At 43.2% G+C, this 22,743-nt stretch overlaps 1 protein-coding gene across 3 annotated transcripts in view; it reads left to right on the top strand.

Moving 5' to 3' along the window:
- The window catches only part of LOC5565195 (mitochondrial coenzyme A transporter SLC25A42), a 52,366-nt gene extending 38,276 nt beyond the window's left edge, over positions 1–14,090 (top strand). For all 3 annotated transcript variants that reach the window (XM_021839343.1, XM_021839346.1, XM_021839345.1), the window contains exons 3-7: positions 11,348–11,582; positions 11,642–11,827; positions 11,890–12,155; positions 12,662–12,848; positions 12,914–14,090. In XM_021839343.1, coding sequence (XP_021695035.1) covers positions 11,348–11,582; positions 11,642–11,827; positions 11,890–12,155; positions 12,662–12,848; positions 12,914–13,061 — 1,022 coding nt within the window. In that variant the 3' untranslated portion in view covers positions 13,062–14,090. The remainder of the gene's footprint in view (positions 1–11,347; positions 11,583–11,641; positions 11,828–11,889; positions 12,156–12,661; positions 12,849–12,913) is intronic.
- Positions 14,091–22,743: the final 8,653 nt, after the last annotated feature.

Here is a 22,743-nt window from a genome sequence, read left to right as displayed (position 1 = left end):
GAGGTCGAAATACGCGTATCTGTCAAAGGATACAAACTCTAGTGGAATTAAATGGTATAGTACTAAATTCGGATTTTCATCCGCTTGGAAGCTGTTGATCCGGTAAAAGACATAAATGTTAAAGAAAAAATCATCCTGCTCTTGGTACAAGAGAACTTCTACTACGTTCGAGCTGTAAGCACAGCACGGGAAGTTTGGCAGAAGTTGGCCAAAGCATTTGAGGGAACAGGACTCACCCGTGAAGTTGGACTCCTTTACAAGCTCATTGGAACTGACTTGGAATCTTGTGGATCGATAGAGAGCTACGCTAACCGAATGATATCTACATGTCATCAACTGAATGAAATTGGATTCAAAATTCCGTAGCGGTTCGTTGGAGTATTGCTATTGGCTGGGCTTCCGGAGCAGTACCAGCCGATGGTAATGGTACTCAAGAATGAAGATTATCGGTATTTCCGTGAAGACTATTCTGTTACAAGAGAAATTATCTCAGAGAGAAAAAAAACAGGCTTTTGTTGCTAAAAGGAAAAGTGAAAAACTTCTAAATCGTCACCAAGAAAATCGACAACAGAAAAAGCAACCCCCAAGTGCAAGAAGTGCAGTAAATTTGGCCATATTGCGAAAGTACAAGACGAAGAAATGAAAAGCTGAAGCCTTTTGTAAGGTGAGAGTAATCGGAATATCGGATAACGAATGGTACTTAAACTCTGGAGCTACGAAGCACCTAACGAAAAATTTCTTTCTGGCGGTACGGTGGTTTCAGCAAACAATGGCTCAATGAGGATCGAAGCGCTACTGGAACGGTAAAATTATATCCTGAGTGCCATGATGAAGGATAGATTGCTGTCCATGAAGTTCATTACATTCCCGATTTATCAACGAATTTATTGTCTGTTATCCAAATCGTGAAGAAAGAATACGCCATCACACTCAACAGTGAGTGTTGTGAAGTCCTTAATAGTGAAAACAAGCTCGTAGCATCAGGATTTATCAAAAACTATTTGTTCAAGATCAATCAATCTGTTTACCAAGCAATGCTTAGTTCTAGCGGAGCAACATTGAAAACTTGGCATCGACGGCTCGGGCATCTGAGTGTGCATAATGTGAAGCGACTTGCCGGTGGAGCAGTCAATAGAATTCGAATCAATAACGAAAGTACCGGAGACTATCAGCCATGACCACTGGGGAAGCAAACGATACTACCATTTAGTAAGCAATGGTCAAGAGCAACAGAGATTCTCTGATTTTTTTCAAATCCAAATCTCAAAATGAAGTCCCGGACAGTTTCAAACCATTCCATGCATTGATTCCATGCATTTGATTCCCAGCTCCATCCGTCGAACACCATGGCCGTCTGAAAGCGGACTAACAATTGACTCTCTTCTGAGTGAACATGCTCTAATGAACCCGGAAAACATGACGATCGAGCAACGGCAAGGAATAATGGACTTCTCTCTGGACTGATAAAAAACCAACATCACAGGTAACGTCGGATCAGATCCACAAATAGATTTAATCGATAAAGCAGATAGGAATACGGACAATGTACTAAAAAAAGAACAACTGTCAAATAGAATTCGCTCTGATGATGCTCAAGCTGGCGAATAAGAGATCGATAAGTGAGCAAGTAAAGAATAAAAAAATGGCGCGAAGCGCATCATCGTGGGAAAGACGCATCGTATGTTATTCGATGCCAAGTTATCGAAAACACTCTGGACCGAGACTGTAGCTACTGCGGGTAATTTAGTGAATCGATTTCCAATGGGTTACATGCATGCCCTGATTCGCTACTCGCCACATAGTAACGCACTTGCGCTAGTGTCTACGTACGAAAAATCGCTAACAGGTAACGCGAAAAATATTTGTATGGCGAAATGCATCTAACGAATTATTTCTCAAAATTGGGAACTATTTTCGAAAAAATATTTGGTACCGGTTGTGCGTGATGATGATGGCTATCACGCCTACCAAATATTTTTTCGATTAATGCTTCCATTTACGAGAAATTTGAAGTTAGATGCCTTTCCCCATACAAAATGAAACGAGAAAACTTCTGCTGATCAACTGTGGGCAAGAGCAAAGCAGGTAATCCATTCATGGACACGATTTGACACCGGATGAAGTGTGGAATGACAGGAAACCCGATCGCGTTCGAGTATTTGGCATGAAGGCGATGACGCAAGTACCAAAAATAAAGCGCAGAAAGTGGGACCCGAAATCACGTGAGTGTATTCTTATTAGTTTTGAAGAAGAAACCAAGGGCTATCACTTGTATGACCCTCGAACAAGATGCAAACTCAGGAGTCGTGAGTTGGTTTTCGTCAATGAAGTCTATCTAGACAACATTGGATAAGCATTTCCTGTGAAGAAGCCAACCGTTATTTCGTTGGGATATACCAATGCACCAACCGTTTTGCCAACGATGAAAATGGAAGGCAGCAATGGTGGAGAAAACGAATTCAATACAATTCAATGAAACATGGATTTTGGAAAATGTATCTAAGAGGCGAAAGGTTCAGATGATTGTAAATTTGCAGTTATCGCTCAGCTTCTGAGACGCGAAGACGTTTTTACGACTTCGCTCCTCATTAGTCAGGCCTATTTTTTCTGATCGTTTATCGATATCACGTAGTGCCGCGTCGCGTGTGTGGTGATTACGCGATGAGGCGAGAAAACACCTTTCGCATCGATTACTCGAGCTTCCCCGTGAAGCCGGCTTTCGAAAAGGTGCACGGCTTTTGCCGCACAGTTCTCGGCCTGAAGAAGGAAGATGTGTTAAGACTACAGTGCAGTAGAGGCGAACAATGTGCATTCGTCAAGGTCAGCGACCTGACGCTTGCACAGAAAATAGTGGACGAACATAACGACCGACACGAAGTGGAGTTAGATGGGAAGAAGCACAAGCTTCGATTAACCATCGAAGATGGAAGTGTTGAGGTGAAGGTCCATGACCTCCCCGAAAACGTGACGAAAGAGAAGATCGTGGAGTTCTTGCGTGCGTTCGGTGAAGTGATCTCAATCCACGAGCTAACGTGGGGAGAGGGCTACGAGTTCGCCGGCGTACCACTCGGCATATGGTCGGCCCGTATGCTATTAAACCGAAACATCGACTCGTGGGTCACCATTGATGGGCAGCCGGCGTACGTGGTGTACAAGGGGCAGCTGATATCATGCAAGCACTGCAAAGAGCAGGCACATTCTGGCATATCTTGTGTCCAGAACAAAAAACTTCTGGTGCAGAAGAGCTACGCCAACGTAGCAAAGCAGAGTGGCAACCGTCCGCCACCGAAAAACTCGTCCGGTGTGAAACCACCGAGAACAAAACCGGTAGGTCCTACCGCGCCATCACTCACCTCGTCGGCTGCTTTTCCCGAGCTGCCGAAGCCTTCGAGTCGGACCGAACAGTCTGCCCAGGTGACGAAAGCAAAAAGTCAATCCGGCAAGATTGGCTTAACGGCGTCCCCCAGCCCGCAACACCAACGCGCGCACGGTTCGTCGTCGTCTCACCGATCGACTCAACAAGCCACCGAAGCTACCCAACCCAATGTTGCTGTGGTGGACTTGTTCAAAAAGCCGATCCATGCGCTGCGATCGCATAGCAAGAATGGCAACGGCAACGAGACCGATGAATCGTCGGCATCTACGAGCAACAGGCGAAGCAGAGGCCGACCACCCGGCAAAAAGCCACGCCGAGAAGACGATGACGACGAGCAGGATGAGGATTCCCAATCGTAATGGCTCTCACATCCTATAATATCGCGTCCATCAACATCGGCACCATCACCAATCCCACGAAAATAGCAGCGCTGCGCACCTTCATCAACAGCCAAAGTCTCGATATTGTGTGTCTGCAAGAAGTGGAAAACGACCAGCTCTCCTTGCCTGGCTTCGTCGTATACACGAATGTAGACCACACGAGAAGAGGAACAGCTGTTGCTCTGAAGGAACACATTCAGGCCTCTCACATCGAGAAAAGCCTGGACAGCCGCCTAATCGCTCTGCGAGTGCATGATACCACGATCTGTAACCTCTACGCTCCCTCCGGCTCTGCTCAGCGCGCAGCACGAGAGGATTTCTTCAACGGCACTCTCGCCTACTATCTGCGCTACCCCACTCAGCATGTCATTCTCGCTGGCGATTTTAATTGCGTGCTTCGAGCATGCGACTCGTCCAGCCCCAATACCAGCCCTGCACTCAAAACTGCTGTGCAGCAGCTGCAGCTCCACGATGTGTGGGAAAAGTTGCGCCCCCGGGATGCCGGTTTTACGTACGTTTGCCGGAACGCACAATCGCGCCTCGACCGCATTTATGTGAGCAGCGGTTTGCGGGAGTACTTGCGTACCGCGCATACGCATGTCTGCTCATTCACGGACCATAAAGCGCTGACACTCCGTCTTTGCCTCCCCCAGCTAGGACATGAGCCCGGCCGTGGTTTCTGGTCCCTTCGACCGCATCTTCTCACCGATGAGAACGTTGCCGAGTTCCAAACACAGTGGCAATATTGGACTCGGCAGCGCAGAAATTACGGCTCATGGATCGAGTGGTGGATTTCGTACGCTAAGCCAAAAATAAAAACCTTTTTCAAGCGTAAATCGCGCATCGTCTTTGACGAATTTCACGACGCCCATCAGCGTCTATATGCGGAGCTCCGGCTAGCGTACGACGGGTACTACCAGCATCCCGAAATGTTACCCACCATCAATCGATTGAAAGGCGAAATGTTGGCGCTTCAACGCAACTTTTCGCACATGTTTATGCGAATGAACGAGACGCACGTGGCGGGAGAACCCGTCTCGATATTTCAGTTGGGGGAGAGACGAAGGAGAAGGACCGTCATCACCCAGTTGCGAACGGAGGAGAATGAGACCGTTGCCGAGCCAGCAGCGATCGAAGCGAATCTGCTAAACTTCTTCTCGCGTCTCTATACGGAGGAAGCAACAGCAGAAAACAACAACGATGACGGGTTTACATGCGAGCGTGTGATCCCACCCGATGATCCCATCAATCAAGCCTGCATGGACGAGATCACCACTGCAGAAATCCTCTCTGCCATCCGAGCGAGTGCCCCACGGCGTTCCCCCGGCAATGATGGTATCCCACGGGAATTTTATTTACGTCTCTTCGACGTGATCCATCGCGAACTCAATCTCCTGCTCAACGAAGCACTAGCAGGCAACCTTCCCCCTGCTTTTGTGGAGGGCATCATCGTGCTGGTGAAGAAGAAGGGAGGGGAGAATACGGCCCGGTCGTATCGACCCATCTCGCTCCTCAACAGCGACTACAAACTCCTCTCGCGCATTCTCAAAACCAGGCTAGAATGCGTCATGCGAGCTCACCACGTGCTGAGCGACGGGCAGAAATGCTCTAACTCGGAGCGTAACATTTTTCAGGCCACTCTTGCTCTGAAAGATCGGATTGCGAGTCTCCGTCACCACCGGCGCGCCGGCAAGCTTATTAGCTTTGATTTGGAGAACGCATTCGATCGGGTCCGGCACTCATTCCTGTTCGGCACCATGTGCTCGCTCGGCTTTAGTCGGGATCTCGTCTCTCTTCTCACGCGCATTGCCAGTCGATCCACCTCTCGGCTGCTCATCAACGGGCGTCTCTCACGTCCGTTCGAAATCCAACGTTCGGTCCGGCAGGGTGACCCGTTGTCCATGCATCTCTTCGTTCTCTACCTCCACCCCCTGGTGTGTAGGCTCGAACAAGCATGTGGCAACGATTTGTTGGTTGCGTATGCCGACGATATCAGCGTCATCGTGACGTCAGCCCCACAGATAGAGCTGATGAATGAAATATTTATCCGGTTCGAGGCTGTTGCCGGCGCGCGGTTGAATCTGCGCAAAACAGTGGCGATCGATGTCGGGTTTTGCGAAGGTAATTCAATCAACACCCAATGGCTACAGACAGCCCATGTAGTCAAAATTTTGGGTATTACCTTCGCAAACTCGATACGCTTGATGACCACTCTAAATTGGAATGCGCTGGTGGGGAAGTTTGCGCAACAAATGTGGCTGCAATCGATACGCATGCTAACCCTGCATCAGAAAGTCATCATGTTGAATACGTTCGGCACCAGCAAGCTGTGGTACGTTTCGTCGGTGTTGCCACCACTAGGAGTGCATACGGCGAAAATCACTTCAACGATGGGTACGTTCCTGTGGAGAGGAGTGCCCGCCCGCGTCCCGATGATGCAGCTTGCGCGCAGCAAGGAGCATGGGGGATTAAACCTTCATTTGCCTGCGTTGAAGGCGAAATCACTCGCCATCAACCGTCATCTCAAAGAGATCGATTCCATTCCCTATTATAAATCCCTTCTTTTCCACGATAATCCCCGCCCTGCAATCTCAATAGATAATCCCGACCTGAAAATAATCCTCTCAAACTACTCCCAAATTCCACCCCCTATCCAAGAAAACCCCTCCGCCGATCTCATCCACAGGCATTTCGTCTCCCAAACGGACATGCCCAAGGTGGAACGAAGTCATCCGACGATCGACTGGCCACGTGCGTGGCGAAATATCAGCAACAATAAGCTCTTCTCGGCGGAGCGTTCAAAGCTCTACCTGTTGGTGAACGAGAAGTGGGAGCACCGAAAACTGCTGGCCGTGATGCGGAGAGCAGACGACGAGTTTTGCACTCATTGCGGTGGCCCAACGATTGAAACGCTCCAGCATAAATTCAGTGACTGTGCTCGTGTCGGCCCGGCATGGACGGTCCTACAGCAGAGGCTAGCAGTGCTGATGAATGGATGGAGGCGACCTTCATTTGAAGACCTGATGAGACCGGCGTTCCCGGGTGTAAGAAGAGAAACAAGAGTCAAGATGCTAGAAGTTTTTGCTAAGTACATCACCTTTGTTAATGATGTTAACGGAAGTATCGATGTAAACGAACTAAACTTTCATCTAGATCTGTGATTTTTAAATGTAAATAATTGTTACCGTGAATTACTTAACTGACTAAATAAAACCAAATTTTACAAAAAAAAAAAAAAAATGGATATTCGTAATCAAACGTAATGTGTGGACGATCTAATTGGGACAGACAAAAGTATCCAGATGCTAGAAGAAGTTCCAATATCAATTAGACAGTCGTTCAAGATTAGCAAGATGGGAGAAATTCATCACTAACTTGGCTTGAAAGTTGAAAAGAATGAAGAGCGAGTATTACCTAACATCAAAGTGCGTTGCAATTAACACAAGACCAGAAGAATCAGATCGAAAGGCCAAGAATCACGACGTCAGCTTTCTTGCAAACGAATGCCTGACAATTGTGTGCGAAAAGAAAACGACTAGAGACATGTGGAAGGCTCTTGAAAATTCTTTCGCGAAGCGGTCGATCAGCACTCAAAACCTGGTAAGGGAGCAGCTCAATCGTTTGAAGCTACGAGACTGCGATTCGATGAGGGCACATTTACCGGCTTTTGAAAATTTGATCAAGCACTTGAAGACCGCTGATGCAAAGACTGAGGAAGCTTATTTGGTAATTTCGCTGTTTCAAACGCTACCCGACACGTATGATCCTTTGGCAACGGCCCTTGAAAACATCCCTGAGGAAGAACTGAGTTTGGAAGTTGTGAAGCAGCACCTACTAGCGGAAGAGCTCAAACGAACCGAACGTCACGAGGACTCAAACTGAAGAAGGACAGAAAGTGCCAAAGCGGAAAGGTGGTCTTCAAACTCGTTTCAGGAGCAAGCGACTATCTCGTGAATGAAGCGGAAGTATTTTCAGAAACCCGAAATTCAAAAACGGTGAAGCGTTGGTGTCCAAGTTCACTGGAACTATCGTCGGAAGCAGCAACAAGAAAACGCCCTTGATCACGAAGAATGTGCTCTATATTCCATGAATTACGAGACAACCTGATGTCAGTTAAGAAACTGGTAAAGGTAGGTGTTGAAGTGATCTTCTGCGGTTCTGTGGCAATTCTGAAGATTGGCAGTGAAGTAATTGCTACTGCGAACTTGCGTGGTAATCTGTACGGGAATAAGGTGGACATTCCAATGGCATCGGCAAATCTGTGTCGAACTGAAGCTTTTTTCCAATACGAAAATAATCGTGAAAAGCATGGAAAGGTTGCACAAGTCATTGAATCGCATGAACTTGGAGAGGCTGTTACTCAAGATTCAAATGAACTGCTGATGGAGGAACGGCAAATGTCTCGTGAGGGTACTCCTGATCCTGGTGTTGAACCTTGTGCAGAATGGCAGCCTGACGATGCATCACTGGTTCTCCGGTTACTGATGAGGCAGATCAAACCGGGGCGCTCCTTTCGCAAATAGAACAACTCAAGTCCAATGGACAAGCGACGTTGAGGCGCAGCGAATGGGAACGCAGGCTCTCCGATGCTCCTCAGTGCAACAGCGATATCCGGAAGCGGGTTGATCGATTCAATTGGCTCTAGGCTATCGATGACGAACTGAGATCCATGGACGTAAACGGTGCGTGGAAGCTGGCGTCCTGCTCGCGTGGTGTGGAAGTGGAAGATGGTCGAACTGTTCGTAATAAGGCCAAATTAGTAGCGAAGGGTTACCTGCAACGTCATGGCATTAAGCGGAGCGATTGAGGGGGGATGACATCGAAGCAACCTGTTGGTTTGAAGCAATCGTTAATGGACTTATCCACGGTCTTCTTTTATCCTCTACTTTCTTTTTCTTATCTGCTCTAAATGCGGGCAATGTTTACATTTAATGACATCCGGACAACGAATGTTCACCGGATGAATATGAAGTGGATGAATGCACAACAAAATCGTTCATTTTTTTGTAAACACGGCCGCAGTAAAAGGGTTTCTTCCCGATGGAAAAATCAGCGTCACGTCATTGTAAATTAGTTCATTCCATCCCAGTAAACTTGGCTTCTGTGACATTTTGTAGTTATTATCATTCTCAAACTTATTGCTGACTAAACCACACGTTATATTTAAGCGAGTTCAGTTTATTTTTTCGTAAAAGTTTATCCATGGCTGAAGCAGAATTTACAGCACTTATCGGAATCTGTACAAGAAGCACTGTGGATAAAACAGCTACTGCGAGAATTTAATGGAAACCTTGAAAATTGTTGAGACAGACAAATTTAGTCCAAGAACAAAACACATCGCAACAAAGATTCATTTTGTAGGAGCTCAAATTGTTACTTGGTTTCCATACCGGGCCTTCCGGGTGAGAGCCGGATATCCTAACCACTAGACAATATGGGAATGGTTTTATAGGACGGGATTTCAAATTCTAATACAAAATCCAGGAAGGAAATATAACATGCGCGTATTTCCCGTCGGAAACCATGGCTGCCGACATTCTTACGGAGCCATTACCCAGAATACAGAGAGCAAAGCTGGCAGAAGTCATTTTCCTAATCAGTGTCGTCCAGAAAGAGTGTTGAAGTTCAGACGACAGCGATCATAGTAACCTAGCTTGATCGAAGATATTGTTACGTAATCTGAATTTGTTCATTCGTCTTGAAGTTACCATTAAATACAGACCTACTTAAGTTTCACTGCGTGTTACTTATTACCAAGAGAGTCGAATCTGGCCCAGGTTCGAGCAGATTCTGACTCACATGAGAACAGAATTACTCGTAGATTTGAGCATAATCTGTCTCAAATTCCTTTTAAATCAGTCCATAATTCCTCCAAAATTAGTCTCGAATTTCTCTAAAATCTGTCAAATTTAGAACGAAGCTGTTTCAGAGACGAAGATAATCTGCTCCAGATTTGAACAAAATTTGCTCCATGCCGAACATAATATGATCCATATTTTGTGCCAGATTCAAACAGAATTCGTCTCAGATTCGACCACAGTCTGTCTGTCTGCGATTTGAACAGAATCTGTCTCAGATTCGAGCAGAATTTGTCTCAAAATCGAACATAATCTGACTCAGATTCGTACAGAATCTGTCACAGATTCGTACAGAATCTGTCTCAGATTCGAACATGATCTGACCCAGATTCAAACAGAATCCGTCTCAAATTCGATCATAGTCTGTCTTAGACTTGAGCCGAATCTGTCACAGATTCGTACAGGAGCTGTCTGATATTCGAACAGAATCCGTTCAAGATTCGATCATAGTATGTCTCAGACTCGAGCCGAATCTGTCTCAAATTCGAACATAATCTGTCTCAGATTCGAACAAAATCTGTCTCAGATTCGAGCAGAATCTATTTCAGGTTCGAAGGGAATCTGACTCAGATACGAACAGAATCTCTTTTAGATTCGAATAGAATCTGTTTTAGATTCGAACAGAATCTGTCTCAGATTCGAACATAATCTCTCTCATAATCGAACATAATCTGACTCAGATTCGTACAGTTTCTGTTTCAGATTCGAACATAATATGTTCCAGATTCGAACATGATCTGACCCAGATTCAAACAGAATCCGTCTCAGATTCGATCATAGTCTGTCACAGATTCGTACAGAATCTGTCTGATATTCGAACAGAATCCATCCAAGATTCGAACAGAATCTGTCTCAAATTCGAACATAATTTGTCTCAGATTCGAACAGAATCTGTCTCAGATTCGAGCAGAATCTATTTCAGGATCGAACGTAATCTGTCTCAGATTCGAACAAAATCTAACTCAGATACAAACAGAATCTGTTTCAGATTCGATTAGAATCTTTTATATATTCGATCAGAATCTGTCTCAATTTCGTACAGAATCTGTCTCAGATTCGAAAACAATCTGTCTCATATTCGAGCAGAATATGTCTCAGATTCGAACAGAATCTGTCTCAGTTCCGTACAAAATCTGTCTCAGATTCGAACAGAATCTGTCTCAGATTCGAACAGAATCTTTTATAGGTTCGAACAAAATCTGTCAGATTCGAACAGAATCTGACTCAGATTCGAACAGAATCTGACACAAATTCGAACAGAATCTGACACAAATTCAAACAAAATCTGTCTCAGATTCGAACAGAATCTGACTCAGATTCGAACAGAATCTGTCTCAGATTCGAACAGAATCTTTTACAGGTTCGAACAAAATCTGTCTCAGATTCGAACAAAATCTGTCTCAGATTCGAACAAAATCTGTCGCCGATTTGAACAAAATCTGTCTTACATTCGAACATAATCTGTCTCAGACTCGAATAGAATCTGTCTCAGATTTGAAGAGGATCTGTCTCAGACTTGAACAGAATCTGTCTCAGATTCGAGATAATCTGGTTCCAATTCCAGCTGAATTAGTTACATATTCGATAAGGAAATATACATTCAGTAAATCTGTATTCTGCAAGAACATTTCTTAAAATCTATGTCAGGATACGTTTTAAAATCTTGTAGATGAATCGAGATAATTTCAAGGTGTAGGGTCTACAATAAATTCCAACTGCTTTCTCTTCTGCAGACTCGTCTATAGTCAGTACACCAAAGACTGTGCCGTCATCCCTAGGAAGCAGCATTAGTAGTAGCAGTAGTTCCAGCGGCAGCAATACCCCTATCACTACGATCCCCGACCCGCACCAGCGACTCAACAATCGAGATGTAGTCATCACCAGTCTGGTTGCAGGAGCAATCGCCGGTGCACTGGCCAAAACCACGATCGCGCCCCTCGATCGGACGAAGATCAACTTTCAAATCAAGTAGGTTCGCTCGCATCCTCAAACGCTTCACCGATCCTAACCATCTCCCTAACTTCCAGCAAAGACATCCCCTACTCGTTCCGAGCGGCGTTGGCATTTCTGCGCGACACGTACACCAAGGAGGGCTTCGTGGCCCTCTGGCGGGGAAACTCGGCTACGATGGCCCGCATTATTCCCTACTCGGCGATCCAGTTCACGGCGCACGAACAGTGGAAGAAGGTGCTGCGCGTCGATCGACACGAAGAGTAAGTTCTGAATGCTGCCGTGGTTTCGAGGTCTTCTAAACTCATCGATCTTAATCTTCCAGTACCAAAGTGCGAAGATTCCTGGCGGGATCGCTGGCGGGCATTACGTCGCAGTCGATGACCTACCCGCTGGATTTGGCCCGGGCGCGGATGGCCGTGACGGACAAGTACTCCGGCTACCGGACGCTGCGGGAGGTGTTCGTCAAGATTTGGCAGTGCGAGGGACCCCGGACGCTCTACCGGGGCTACTGGGCGACCATCCTGGGGGTCATCCCGTACGCCGGGATGTCCTTCTTCACGTACGATACTCTCAAGAAAGAGTATTTCTGTAAGTATTTAGAATTTGTTGATCTACAAACTTTAGGGCTTTTGCTTGGAAGCCTTCAAGCTTCAGTCCGAAAATTTAAGGCTTCTGCTCGGAGGACTTCGGGTTTTTGTCCGGAAACCTCCGGTGTCTTGAAGGATTCCGTCCAAGATTCTGTCCCGAAACGTTTGAGTTTCTGTACGGAAGCCTCCGAGCTTCTGTCTTGAAGCCTCCGAGCTTCTGCCTAGAAGTTTCTGCCCAAGGGCTCCTGTCCGGGAGCCTTCCAGCTTCTGTCCGGAAGCCTTTGGGTTTTGTCTGATAACCTTTAGAGTTCTCTCCGGAAACCTCAGGGCCTCTGTCCCGCAGCCTCCGGGCTTCTGTTCGGAAGCCTCCGAGCTTCTGTCCAGAAACCTTTGAGCTTCTTTACGGAAGCATCCGGGCTTATGCCCTCAAGCCTCAGGGATTCTGCTTCATAGCTGAACTTCTGACCACTAAACAAAACGTCTGCCTTCTTCCCCCATCTTCTCCAGTACTCACCGGTGACACCACCCCAAACACTGTGATATCGTTGGTTTTCGGTGCGACGGCTGGCGTGATCGGCCAATCGTCGAGCTACCCACTGGACATTGTCCGACGGCGAATGCAGACCACGGGCGTGACGGCCAACTGCGCCGATCGATATCTGACAATCGGAACAACACTGGTCAAAATCTACAGGTAAGTTTGGACACGCCTCAGCTATCGTCCGATCACTGAATCCGGTTTTCTCACTCTCCCCACAGGGAGGAAGGCATTATCGGGGGCTTCTACAAGGGGCTCAGCATGAACTGGATCAAAGGTCCTATAGCAGTCGGAATCAGCTTTGCCACGTACGATCACATCAAGTACTTCCTGCGAGAGCTCATCCATCTGCGGGATCCGGTGCGGTAAAAGTAGGAGCCGCTTGTTCAGCATACACACTTACATACACACATACACAGTGCACAAACAATAGCAAAGCGGACACACGTTCGAATCTGTTGAATCTGGTTGTCGCTAGTGGCATTTTTGCGGTTAGAATTTAGAAGGTTTTGTTATTTTGCGGGGTGACTGGTTGTTGATTGTGATGTCTGTGATAGGGAACGCGCGTGAAGTGATAAGGTTCACTGTTTTGTCGGAATTGTGTGTTGTTTTGTTTGAATCGACTTCAATTATTTGAAAAGATAGGAAACTGGTGCAATTAGATTGTGGAAAGTTTTTATATACAAAGAGAAAAAGAGTCGATTAGTGTATAGGTTTCGTCTGAAAACACAAGTGCATTGCTTATACTCAGAGCACCGTTATACGAAAAAAAAAAAACGTTTGCGAAAGCACTCAAATTCGTTTTAAGTTAAACTTTATATTTTAGAACAGAAAAGTAAACAGGTTAAGCAACCCTAAATCTACTGACTTTGTTGAAATTACCAAAATTATCCTCGAACAACGATTGTGAGACACTAACGTCCAAAAACTATAATGGTTTGCAGTTCAACTGTAAACCAAACACTACTAAGTCAAAAAAAAAATCGTGGTCTGATGAAATGACAATAACCGTCACGTATATCGACGAACCTCCGCTAAAGTTACTAGTTCTTTGCGGTCCTGCAAGGTGCCATTCTCCGTTTTCTATCAGTTTACTTTCCTTGAATTAGGTCGTCTCGCTTCAGGTAGGGAATGCGTTTTATAGGTTAGATTTTGTGTATAATAGACTTAAGAGCTAGCTTGTTTAGAGAGAACACTTTATTCAGTGGGAGAAACTTGTCCGTACTATAGCTTTGTTCTGGGTAAATCGTGATGACTGTTGTCGGCATTCTCATTTGGATCCTTAGCGCTTTACTTTGTTGGATGATTCGCGCACTCGGGTCAACGGTCATTTATTTAACGTCCATCGAGTCTTTTCTCCCCGAAAAAGACCGGTTTATAAATTTGCAAAGAGTTTAACTGTAGTTTCTGTACTTATTGTATAGGAAAGAAATGTCCCTAAAGCTTCCGTAGTTTTATCAATTTTATTCGTATTGATTTATTTTCCTATTGTGTTTTTTTAATGTCCCAGCTTTCCAGCAACGACTCCAGAGCTCAATCAAAAATATAATCTAGTTACAGTGTAAATTTTATGATAAAAACAAACTTTCCCATGCAAAAATATCCCGTAGTATGCAGTTTAACTGGTTAGCTCTTGGTGTAAAATCGGCACCGGGTGCATTCCAGTAGCTGATGAGCAGTTTTATTGGGGGAATCGAACGAGCAGAATCCTTTCTTCTTCTTCTTCTTTCTGGCGTTACGTCCCCACTGGGACAGAGCCTGCTTCTCAGCTTAGTGTTCTTATGAGCACTTCCACAGTTATTAACTGAGAGCTTACTATGCCAATGACCATTTTTGCATGTGTATATCGTGTGGCAGGTACGAAGATACTCTATGCCCTGGGAAGTCGAGAAAATTTCCAACCCGAAAAGATCCTCGACCGGTGGGATTCGAACCCACGTCATGCTGAATAGCTGCGCGTTTACCGCTACGGCTATCTGGGCCCCAATCCTTTCTTGACGACTTCATCGTTCGCACCAAAACAAAAGCTGACTACGAAGAAACTTTGCAAGCTCATTTCATTTTATGACAACAGTTCGGATTTAACCTGCGATTGGAGAAGTGCAAATTAGGCCAGTCCAGCATTAAGTTTATTGGCCACATACAGATTGGACCCAGAAAAAATGTGATACTTTGTTTTGGGTTTAACTTTAAAAAAATAATTAAATTTTGGGTAATACTAGCTTAGAGCGTTAAAGCCAAAAAGGTCAATTCGTTGAAGTGGTTCGTCTAGCACACCATGAAGCGGGCTGGGAAACGTGTTTTTAAGGCCAGGAAGGCGCCAAACCGGACTGACAAGCAAAACACGGTGGCCACATTGCGTGCGCGGAAGCTGTACCCTGAGTGGCTGGTCAAGCCAGGCTGTCTCGTCATGAACGACGAAACATACATCAAGGCGGACATCAAAAAAATCCTGTAATGGATTGGTACGAAGCAAAGGGCGTTAATGTGGTTTCGAAGGAGGCGATCCCGCCAAATACACCAGAACCAGTATTTCTTCTGCGAGAAATTGTGTAAGAAAAATGGGCAAAGCCTCGCCCAAGATCTCATGAGCAGTGTTAAGAGAAACGTACGAGCATTCAGCTCAATAAATAAATAATGCCAAAAAAATAGCTAGTATATAGTTATTTAATCCCTGAAAATTTGAGAAGTATCCGATTTAATATGAATTTTTAGTGATCATTTTTGTATGTCTCATTTTTCCAAGTCCAATCTTTAGTCGGTTGTGAAAAATCAATGCAATTGTCCAGATGCCACGTCCTACCGATATCAGTCAAGTCAGATCTTTCCTCGGAGCTGTTAGTTTTCACGGCAAGTTCGTCAGAGAAGTTCATCAATTATGCAGACCTTTGAACAACTTGTTGAAGAAAGACAGTCGATCTTGGAGTCAACAATGTCAAGAAGGCAAGAAGCTTTCATCACTAGCAAGAAAGTACTCCAATCCGATCTGCTGCTAACCCACTACAATCCAAGTTTGGACATCATCGTAGCTGGAGACGCATCAAAAACTGGAATCGGTGCCTTTACCATGCACCAGTTTGCCGATGGACAAGTCGAAGCAGTTGTTCACGCACGCTATGTCTGAACCAGGCGATTATGAAAATTGAATGTACATCGGATTTTTTCTCGCTAGGGATCAGTATTTGGTCTATATATTCATAATCGGAAGGTTTTGAAATACTCCATCGGTGAAAATTTGATTTTTTATACTTTTTTAGCTATTTTTTGTACTAAAACTCATGAAAACTCCGTTTTTCGACACATTTTATCCCATACAAAATGTACGGAAAAAATTTCACCGATAGAATATTTTAAAACCTTCCAATTATGAATACCGGGTACCCCCGTTGGTTTGACCACATTTAATCTGAACACTTTTTAATCTGTACCCCGCTAATTAAAAATGGTTCAAACGTCATTTACCGTGGTGAATCAATACCCGGACGCCTAAGGTTAAATGAATGTTTGAACTCTATTTTTAACAAGTATTTTACGAATTAAATTGAAATGTAATATTAACACATATAGTTAGATACCAAATCTTGGTATGAACGATGTTTTTCATGTAAAAATTTATGAAAATATCACGAAAAACATTAAAATAATCAAGCATGTCTTGTCCTTAAATCCGGACAGCTATACGAGCGTTGGTTTTAAATCCGGACACTTATGCATCAAAATCCGGACACCTAAATTATCCATTAAAAGTGTATAACTAAAAAATCCATTAAAAGTGTATAACAATTCATTCTTATGCCACATTAATGATCATTCAATAAAAAAATGGTGCGGGCGTTTGTTCTACGATGAAATTTCAGTAATTATATGGTTCAATTACCTCTACTGGTTCAGGACTCACGCAGACACATTGTGATTGGGTACTTAGTGTTTGAAAAGTATCATAAAACATGTCACACTGTTTTTTAGCACTTTTAATCACTCGTAACACTTTAATGATATTAGTTTTTGCTTTTCTATTTAAGTTACTTTCCAAATTTTAATTCACACGGGCGGACACACAGTGCTTCAGAGCTATGTCCGGATATAAAGTCACTTGTCTGCACTCCCGGACAGTCTCTTTTTTCACCATTCATAATATATTTTCACGTTATATTACAAGTATAGTACCTCAGAACATCTAATCATACGGTTTATTCACTGTTTTATATAAAACACTTCTAGAGTCGTGTAATGTAATCGCATAATTGTTAATCAAACATTGTGGTGCGCTCGTAGAAACTCTTTCTGTATTGACCCACACTGCAAAGACATCACGTCAAACTGAAGCAACATATTTGTTTTTATTTGTACCAATTATTATGCAATGCTAACTAGATTACGAATGAAACTAAAATGACCAATAAAGCTGAAGGAAGATGTTATGTATAAAATAATGCGAATGATTATTTAAATTCTACATTTAATTAATGATAATTATCAGAGTGTCCGGATATTGGTACCGTCCGGATTTTGATTCACCACGGTAGCTCATGGAACGTAGTAAAGTGAAATGGAACGCTGTGGAACGGAGCGCAGAATCAAAACAAAACAGTGAAAATGGTAACCAGAAACACGGTTCTAGGGTGACTAGATGTTCAGATTAAAAATGAACCCCGATGGTTTGCATGAGGTGTCGTTCAAATTAACGGGGGTACACTGTATATAGACCAAATACTGATCCCTAGCGAGAAAAAAATCTGATGTATGTACATTCGATTTTTATAATCGTCTGGTTCAGACATAGCGTGATCATGCTTCAAGAACACTAAGGTATCGGCCAGGGTAGACGCGTCACACAAAGCGACGCGAAAACTGCCTGGGAAGGAATAACACTTATTAATAATTAAATGTCAAACTCCAAGGGATTTTCGCGTCGCTTCGCGTGACGCGTCTACTCTGGCCGCGCCCTAAGTGTCTAAAAAGTCTCTATTTTTAATGGTTAACATAGATACGATACCTTTGAAGTATCTATGTTAACCTTAATGGTCTCCAAAATATATTTTTGCCCATTCTGCTTGCATTGCATTCTGATGTAAAATTATACAGGATCTAAAGATTTCAGACACTATAACGGGTTCAATAGGCTATTTAAGAACGTTATCTCAGATTTCCCGAAAAAAAGCTTCAGCAATTATCATAAATATCACTATGATTAAGAATACTTTCAGGGTCTTCTATAGGGACTTCTCCAGAAATCCTTCTAGAGATTTCTCTACCAATTCTCCCAAAAATTTATCCAGCGATTTTTCAAAGGATGCTTAGAAGAATTTGCTACTGGAAATCTATGAGAACTCCAAAGTTACTACTTCCAATAATTTCCCCAAGTATTTCATTGATTTTTGTTTTTAAAAACTATCCTAGGATTGCCTCCAGATATTTTTTAACTTATCCTTCAACCAAATTTTCCAGTAGCTACTATAGGAGATTTCTACAGAATTTCTTCCGAGCAAACCCAGGAAGGTTTATTCCAGAGTGTTTCAACAAAATAAGCTTAGGTGTTTTTTTTCAAGAGACCCTGCTTTTTTTAGAAATTTCTGCCTGTTCATGTAGATTTCTACAAGAATTAATTCTCGTTTCCTCCCAGAAATCCAAAATTCCTTGATAGGTTCTTCGAACGAATCTATTTTTTTCTACAAATTTTTCAGCATTTCATTCAAGTATTACTCCTGCAGTTTTACCAATAATTTCTTAATAAGTTTTTTTTAGAAAATTGCCATGCCGATAATTTCTCCGATCATTCCTACAAAGATATCTATTGAGATTCTGTCCAATCTTAAGCTAAGTATGCTGTTTCGCTCAAGAAAAGTAAAGAAATTCCTTGACTGAAAGGGTCAAGAAATTTCCTACAGAGAGCCCCCTTTGAAGTGACATTTCTTCTCAACTGCGTACTGCGATCAGAAAAAAGTGATTTTCTTGACCATTTCTTGGGAGAAATTTTCCGCGCATCGAGATAGGCGATTCCTTTTCTTGTCAGTAGCAAACCGGCCTTTATTCGGAAATTTCTTCGAAAAATCCTTTGGAATACTATCCCGAGATCCGATTGACTTTTGTTCGATTATGTTAGCAAATTATCTCGAAAATCTCCAAAAACTTTCTCGAAAGTCCAAGAGTTTTTCAGTGATCCTTGTTTATTAAGGGTAAATTTTACACATGTTTTATTAGAATTTTCTTGCGAAATACCTCACAGATTTGTAATTCATAAAAATTTTCTCGGAAAAAAAAACTTTCAAGACTTACTTGAGAATCTTCCAAATAATTACTAGACTATTTGTTGTAGAAATCTTAGAAGAAATCTCTGAAGCAATTGCTGAAGGTATCTTTAGCGGAATTCCTAGTTGAAAGTTTGTATAAATCCTGAAACAACTTTTATTGATTGAATCCTAGAAGATGTTTTGACCTGAAATGTTGGAGGATATGCCAGGGACATCGATGGATGAATCGTTGGATTAAATTGTTGAGGAATTAGGACTTTCTTGAAAAATGTCTCAAAAAATTTGTGGAGGAATTCAAATGATTAATGCAATAATGTTTAAAAAAAATCCATTGCTGTGGTTCTCCTTGAGAAAATCAAGCTTGCATTCTTGAGGTATCCTGAACAAAATTCTTGGATAAATTCTCCAGGAAGTGGAATAATTCCTTGAGAAATAATCACTAAATGAACTCCTTCAGAAATTTCCGGAGTAATAACTGGAAACTTGGGCAACTACCTGCATAAGTTTCTGATGAAATTCCTAGATTGTCGTTATGTCACGAGAAATTGTAAAAAAAGTCCTATTTCCTTGCTCCTATTGGGTTTTCGTTTTGTTTTCTTGGTCCCTGTTTGGTCTTTCTTCGGCCTCTTTTTCTCTAGAATTTATTTCCTATGTTTAAGGCACTCAGTCACTACCACCCGTGTAAAGAAGAAATGCTTTCTTAGTCTTGTGGTAACTACTACCATGAAAAAGGGTGTTAGAAGTAAAGAGGTGTCAGTGACAAAACCATTCTATACACATTGTATGAAAGTAAAAAAACAATCCAGTTTTCTAAGAATAATTATGTTATTTTTTTTCTGTTGAGCGGACAATCTACTGAAAATATCGTTAAAACGTATAGAAAACAGTAGAATTTCCTCAACTCAACTTAAGGTGACGATGAATCGAATCCAAACCTCCCAATTTCAAAAGCACAAATCTGGAGAACCAAACTTCCATTTGAGCTGAAAACTTGATCGTTTGCTCACGCCCATCTAGTGACCAATCGATTAAGTTTTCAGCTCAAAGGAATGTTTGCTTCCCCAGATTTGTGCTCTTGAAAATTTGAGGTTTGGCTTCGATTAATCTTCACCTTAAAACCGACCAAAAAGTCACTTACATCCATATGCATTTGAGCTCCTCAAATATAGTAACTTTCAAAATCTAGTCCAGTGTTAAAATGTTTCTTAGCTTCACTGTGTACAAAATATTTGCCAACGTTTGTCCTACCCATGATTTCGAACGTAGACGCGCCTCTGATTTCAGTTAATTTTAATATAAGGGGACACGGGAGACCCTATCTTTCGTCTCACTCTAACAATAATCATCAAAACTTTGTGGAAGCAAATCTCGAGTTTTAGTGAACCGATGAAACTGAAAATTTATCGGGTTGTGCACTACATATATAGAATCATAGTGATACAGTTTTGCATCGATATATGGAGTGGTTCTTGGGATTTGCTTCTTGAAATGGATAGGGTGATTATGATGACGTCCCGTGCGGCCTTAAAGCGAATCAGGCCGTCATTGAAATGTGTACGCGTCGTTGATGATTGTTGCTAATTCATCTCACGATTTCGAATCACAGAAAATCAGTTGGTTTTGCACTGACACAGCTAAAAAAGTATCAGCATGTATATGCATGTTAGCGTGTACAGTGATACTTTTTCAAGCCAATATAAGCAATCAAGACAGAATGGACCATTAAAATAACCAAAACGTCCGCTAGGGAAAGCATAGATAGCGCCACCGTAGCCTTGTGTGTTTGACATAACAGCAATGCTGTCACAATGTTAAATCCCATATACAGTGGCGCCTTTGTTTTGATGCGGTGAGCTCTTGCAAAAACTACCTTCAATGATCCATTTATCACTTTGAAATTGCAAGCAGCAAAGTCATCATAGAGTCCAACGATTCCAGTCGGAATCCCAAGGATTCCAGTCGGAATCCCAAGGATTCCAGTCGGAATCCCAAGGATTCCAGTCGGAATCCCAAGGATTCCAGTCGGAATCCCAAGGATTCCAGTCGGAATCCCAAGGATTCCAGTTGGAATCCCCAGGATTCCAGTTGGAATCCCAAGGATTCCAGTTGGAATCCCAAGGATTCCAGTTGGAATCCCAAGGATTCCAGTTGGAATCCCAAGGATTCCAGTTGGAATCCCAAGGATTCCAGTTGGAATCCCAAGGATTCCAGTTGGAATCCCAAGGATTCCAGTTGGAATCCCAAGGATTCCAGTTGGAATCCCAAGGATTCCAGTTGGAATCCCAAGGATTCCAGTCGGAATCCCAAGGATTCCAGTCGGAATCCCAAGGATTCCAGTCGGAATCCCAAGGATTCCAGTCGGAATCCCAAGGATTCCAGTCGGAATCCCAAGGATTCCAGTCGGAATCCCAAGGATTCCAGTCGGAATCCCAAGGATTCCAGTCGGAATCCCAAGGATTCCAGTCGGAATCCCAAGGATTCCAGTCGGAATCCCAAGGATTCCAGTCGGAATCCCAAGGATTCCAGTCGGAATCCCAAGGACTCCAGTTGGAACCCTAACTTAGGGTCCCTAAGAATTCGCAAGGATTCCAGTCGGATTCGCAAGCGTCACAGTCGGATTTGTTTTTGCACGGGGGGTGCGTACTGTGCGTGATTCCTACGGGGCTTTCAAGGATTTTTACAGAAATTTTAAAGAATCTCAAAGATTTCCCATACAATTATTATGATTTCGCACCAGACTATTATACCAGCAGAATTGCATAAATTTCCATTCTGAAATAACCAGTATTTTCACAACCTAATATGTTGACCCAAAAAACAACGACTTAACTAAAAATGACAGCTCTGTCGGTGATCATTCTACTCACTCATTCTCGCCCCCTCAAGATTCATCAGTTCTACTACTGTAGTTTTTTTACTCGGGGAGCCCTAAACATGTTCACTGATCGTTTATTTTTATAGATTTTTATCAGTGTACGATCACTCGCCCGACGTACGTCTTTGCTACTATCCTGATGCGCGGCGTCTCTCACGGTGGGACTCACTCCACACAAACAAATTTCCCGACGATTGTTCCGTTGTTCCTATCCTGTTCACAACAAAAAATAGTCTTTTTGCTCTAACAATTGCGCCACGCTCAAAATTGTTCACTCAAAAGATTTGTAATCCCCTGACATACTCAAGTAGTTTTTCTTGAAATTTTCTTTTTAAAATGATACTGCCTATTTTAAACTCACGTTATTGGTTATGTTAGGCAAATGCAATGCAAATTCAACATGATGCAAGGCACATTTTAACATAAGGAATAATAATTAATTGAGTTATCGGTCTCATAACAGGACAATATATGTGTGCAAACCATTTTCAGCGTGCAGTTCCTGGAAAAAGTTGGTCAATCACAAATTACGCAACATACATCGGCAACTTGTTGCTCCTTCCAAAGTTCTTTTAATTTTTACATGAAAAAATCTGTACTTTTAGTATACTGATGGTAATATATTGGCAATCTGCATTTCAACAGTGTAACACAATTTGTACAAGGACCATTCCGAGAAATGAGTGACTCACCGCCGCATGCGGTGCGGAAACGAAAAGTCAAATCGCCGACTCGTTCCCTTCTCCCTCACTCCAACGCGACGACCGTTTGTCGACAAGTGACACACAACTACACTGCCGCCCCCGCTCACCCACACCAGCACCGAACGAGTCGCAACAACTGCAGTCAAAAGTCAAACTCAAGTAGGCCCTCTCGCTCACTCGCTCCTTTGGGTTCCCGACTTTTGTGAGTAAAGTTGTGCGTG

The sequence above is a fragment of the Aedes aegypti genome, chromosome 1 (genome assembly GCF_002204515.2).
Source record: "Aedes aegypti strain LVP_AGWG chromosome 1, AaegL5.0 Primary Assembly, whole genome shotgun sequence".
NCBI classification, from domain to species: domain Eukaryota; kingdom Metazoa; phylum Arthropoda; class Insecta; order Diptera; family Culicidae; genus Aedes; species Aedes aegypti.
The sequence above is the reverse complement of the archived record's forward strand: the minus strand, read 5'-3'. Positions and strand labels throughout refer to the sequence as shown.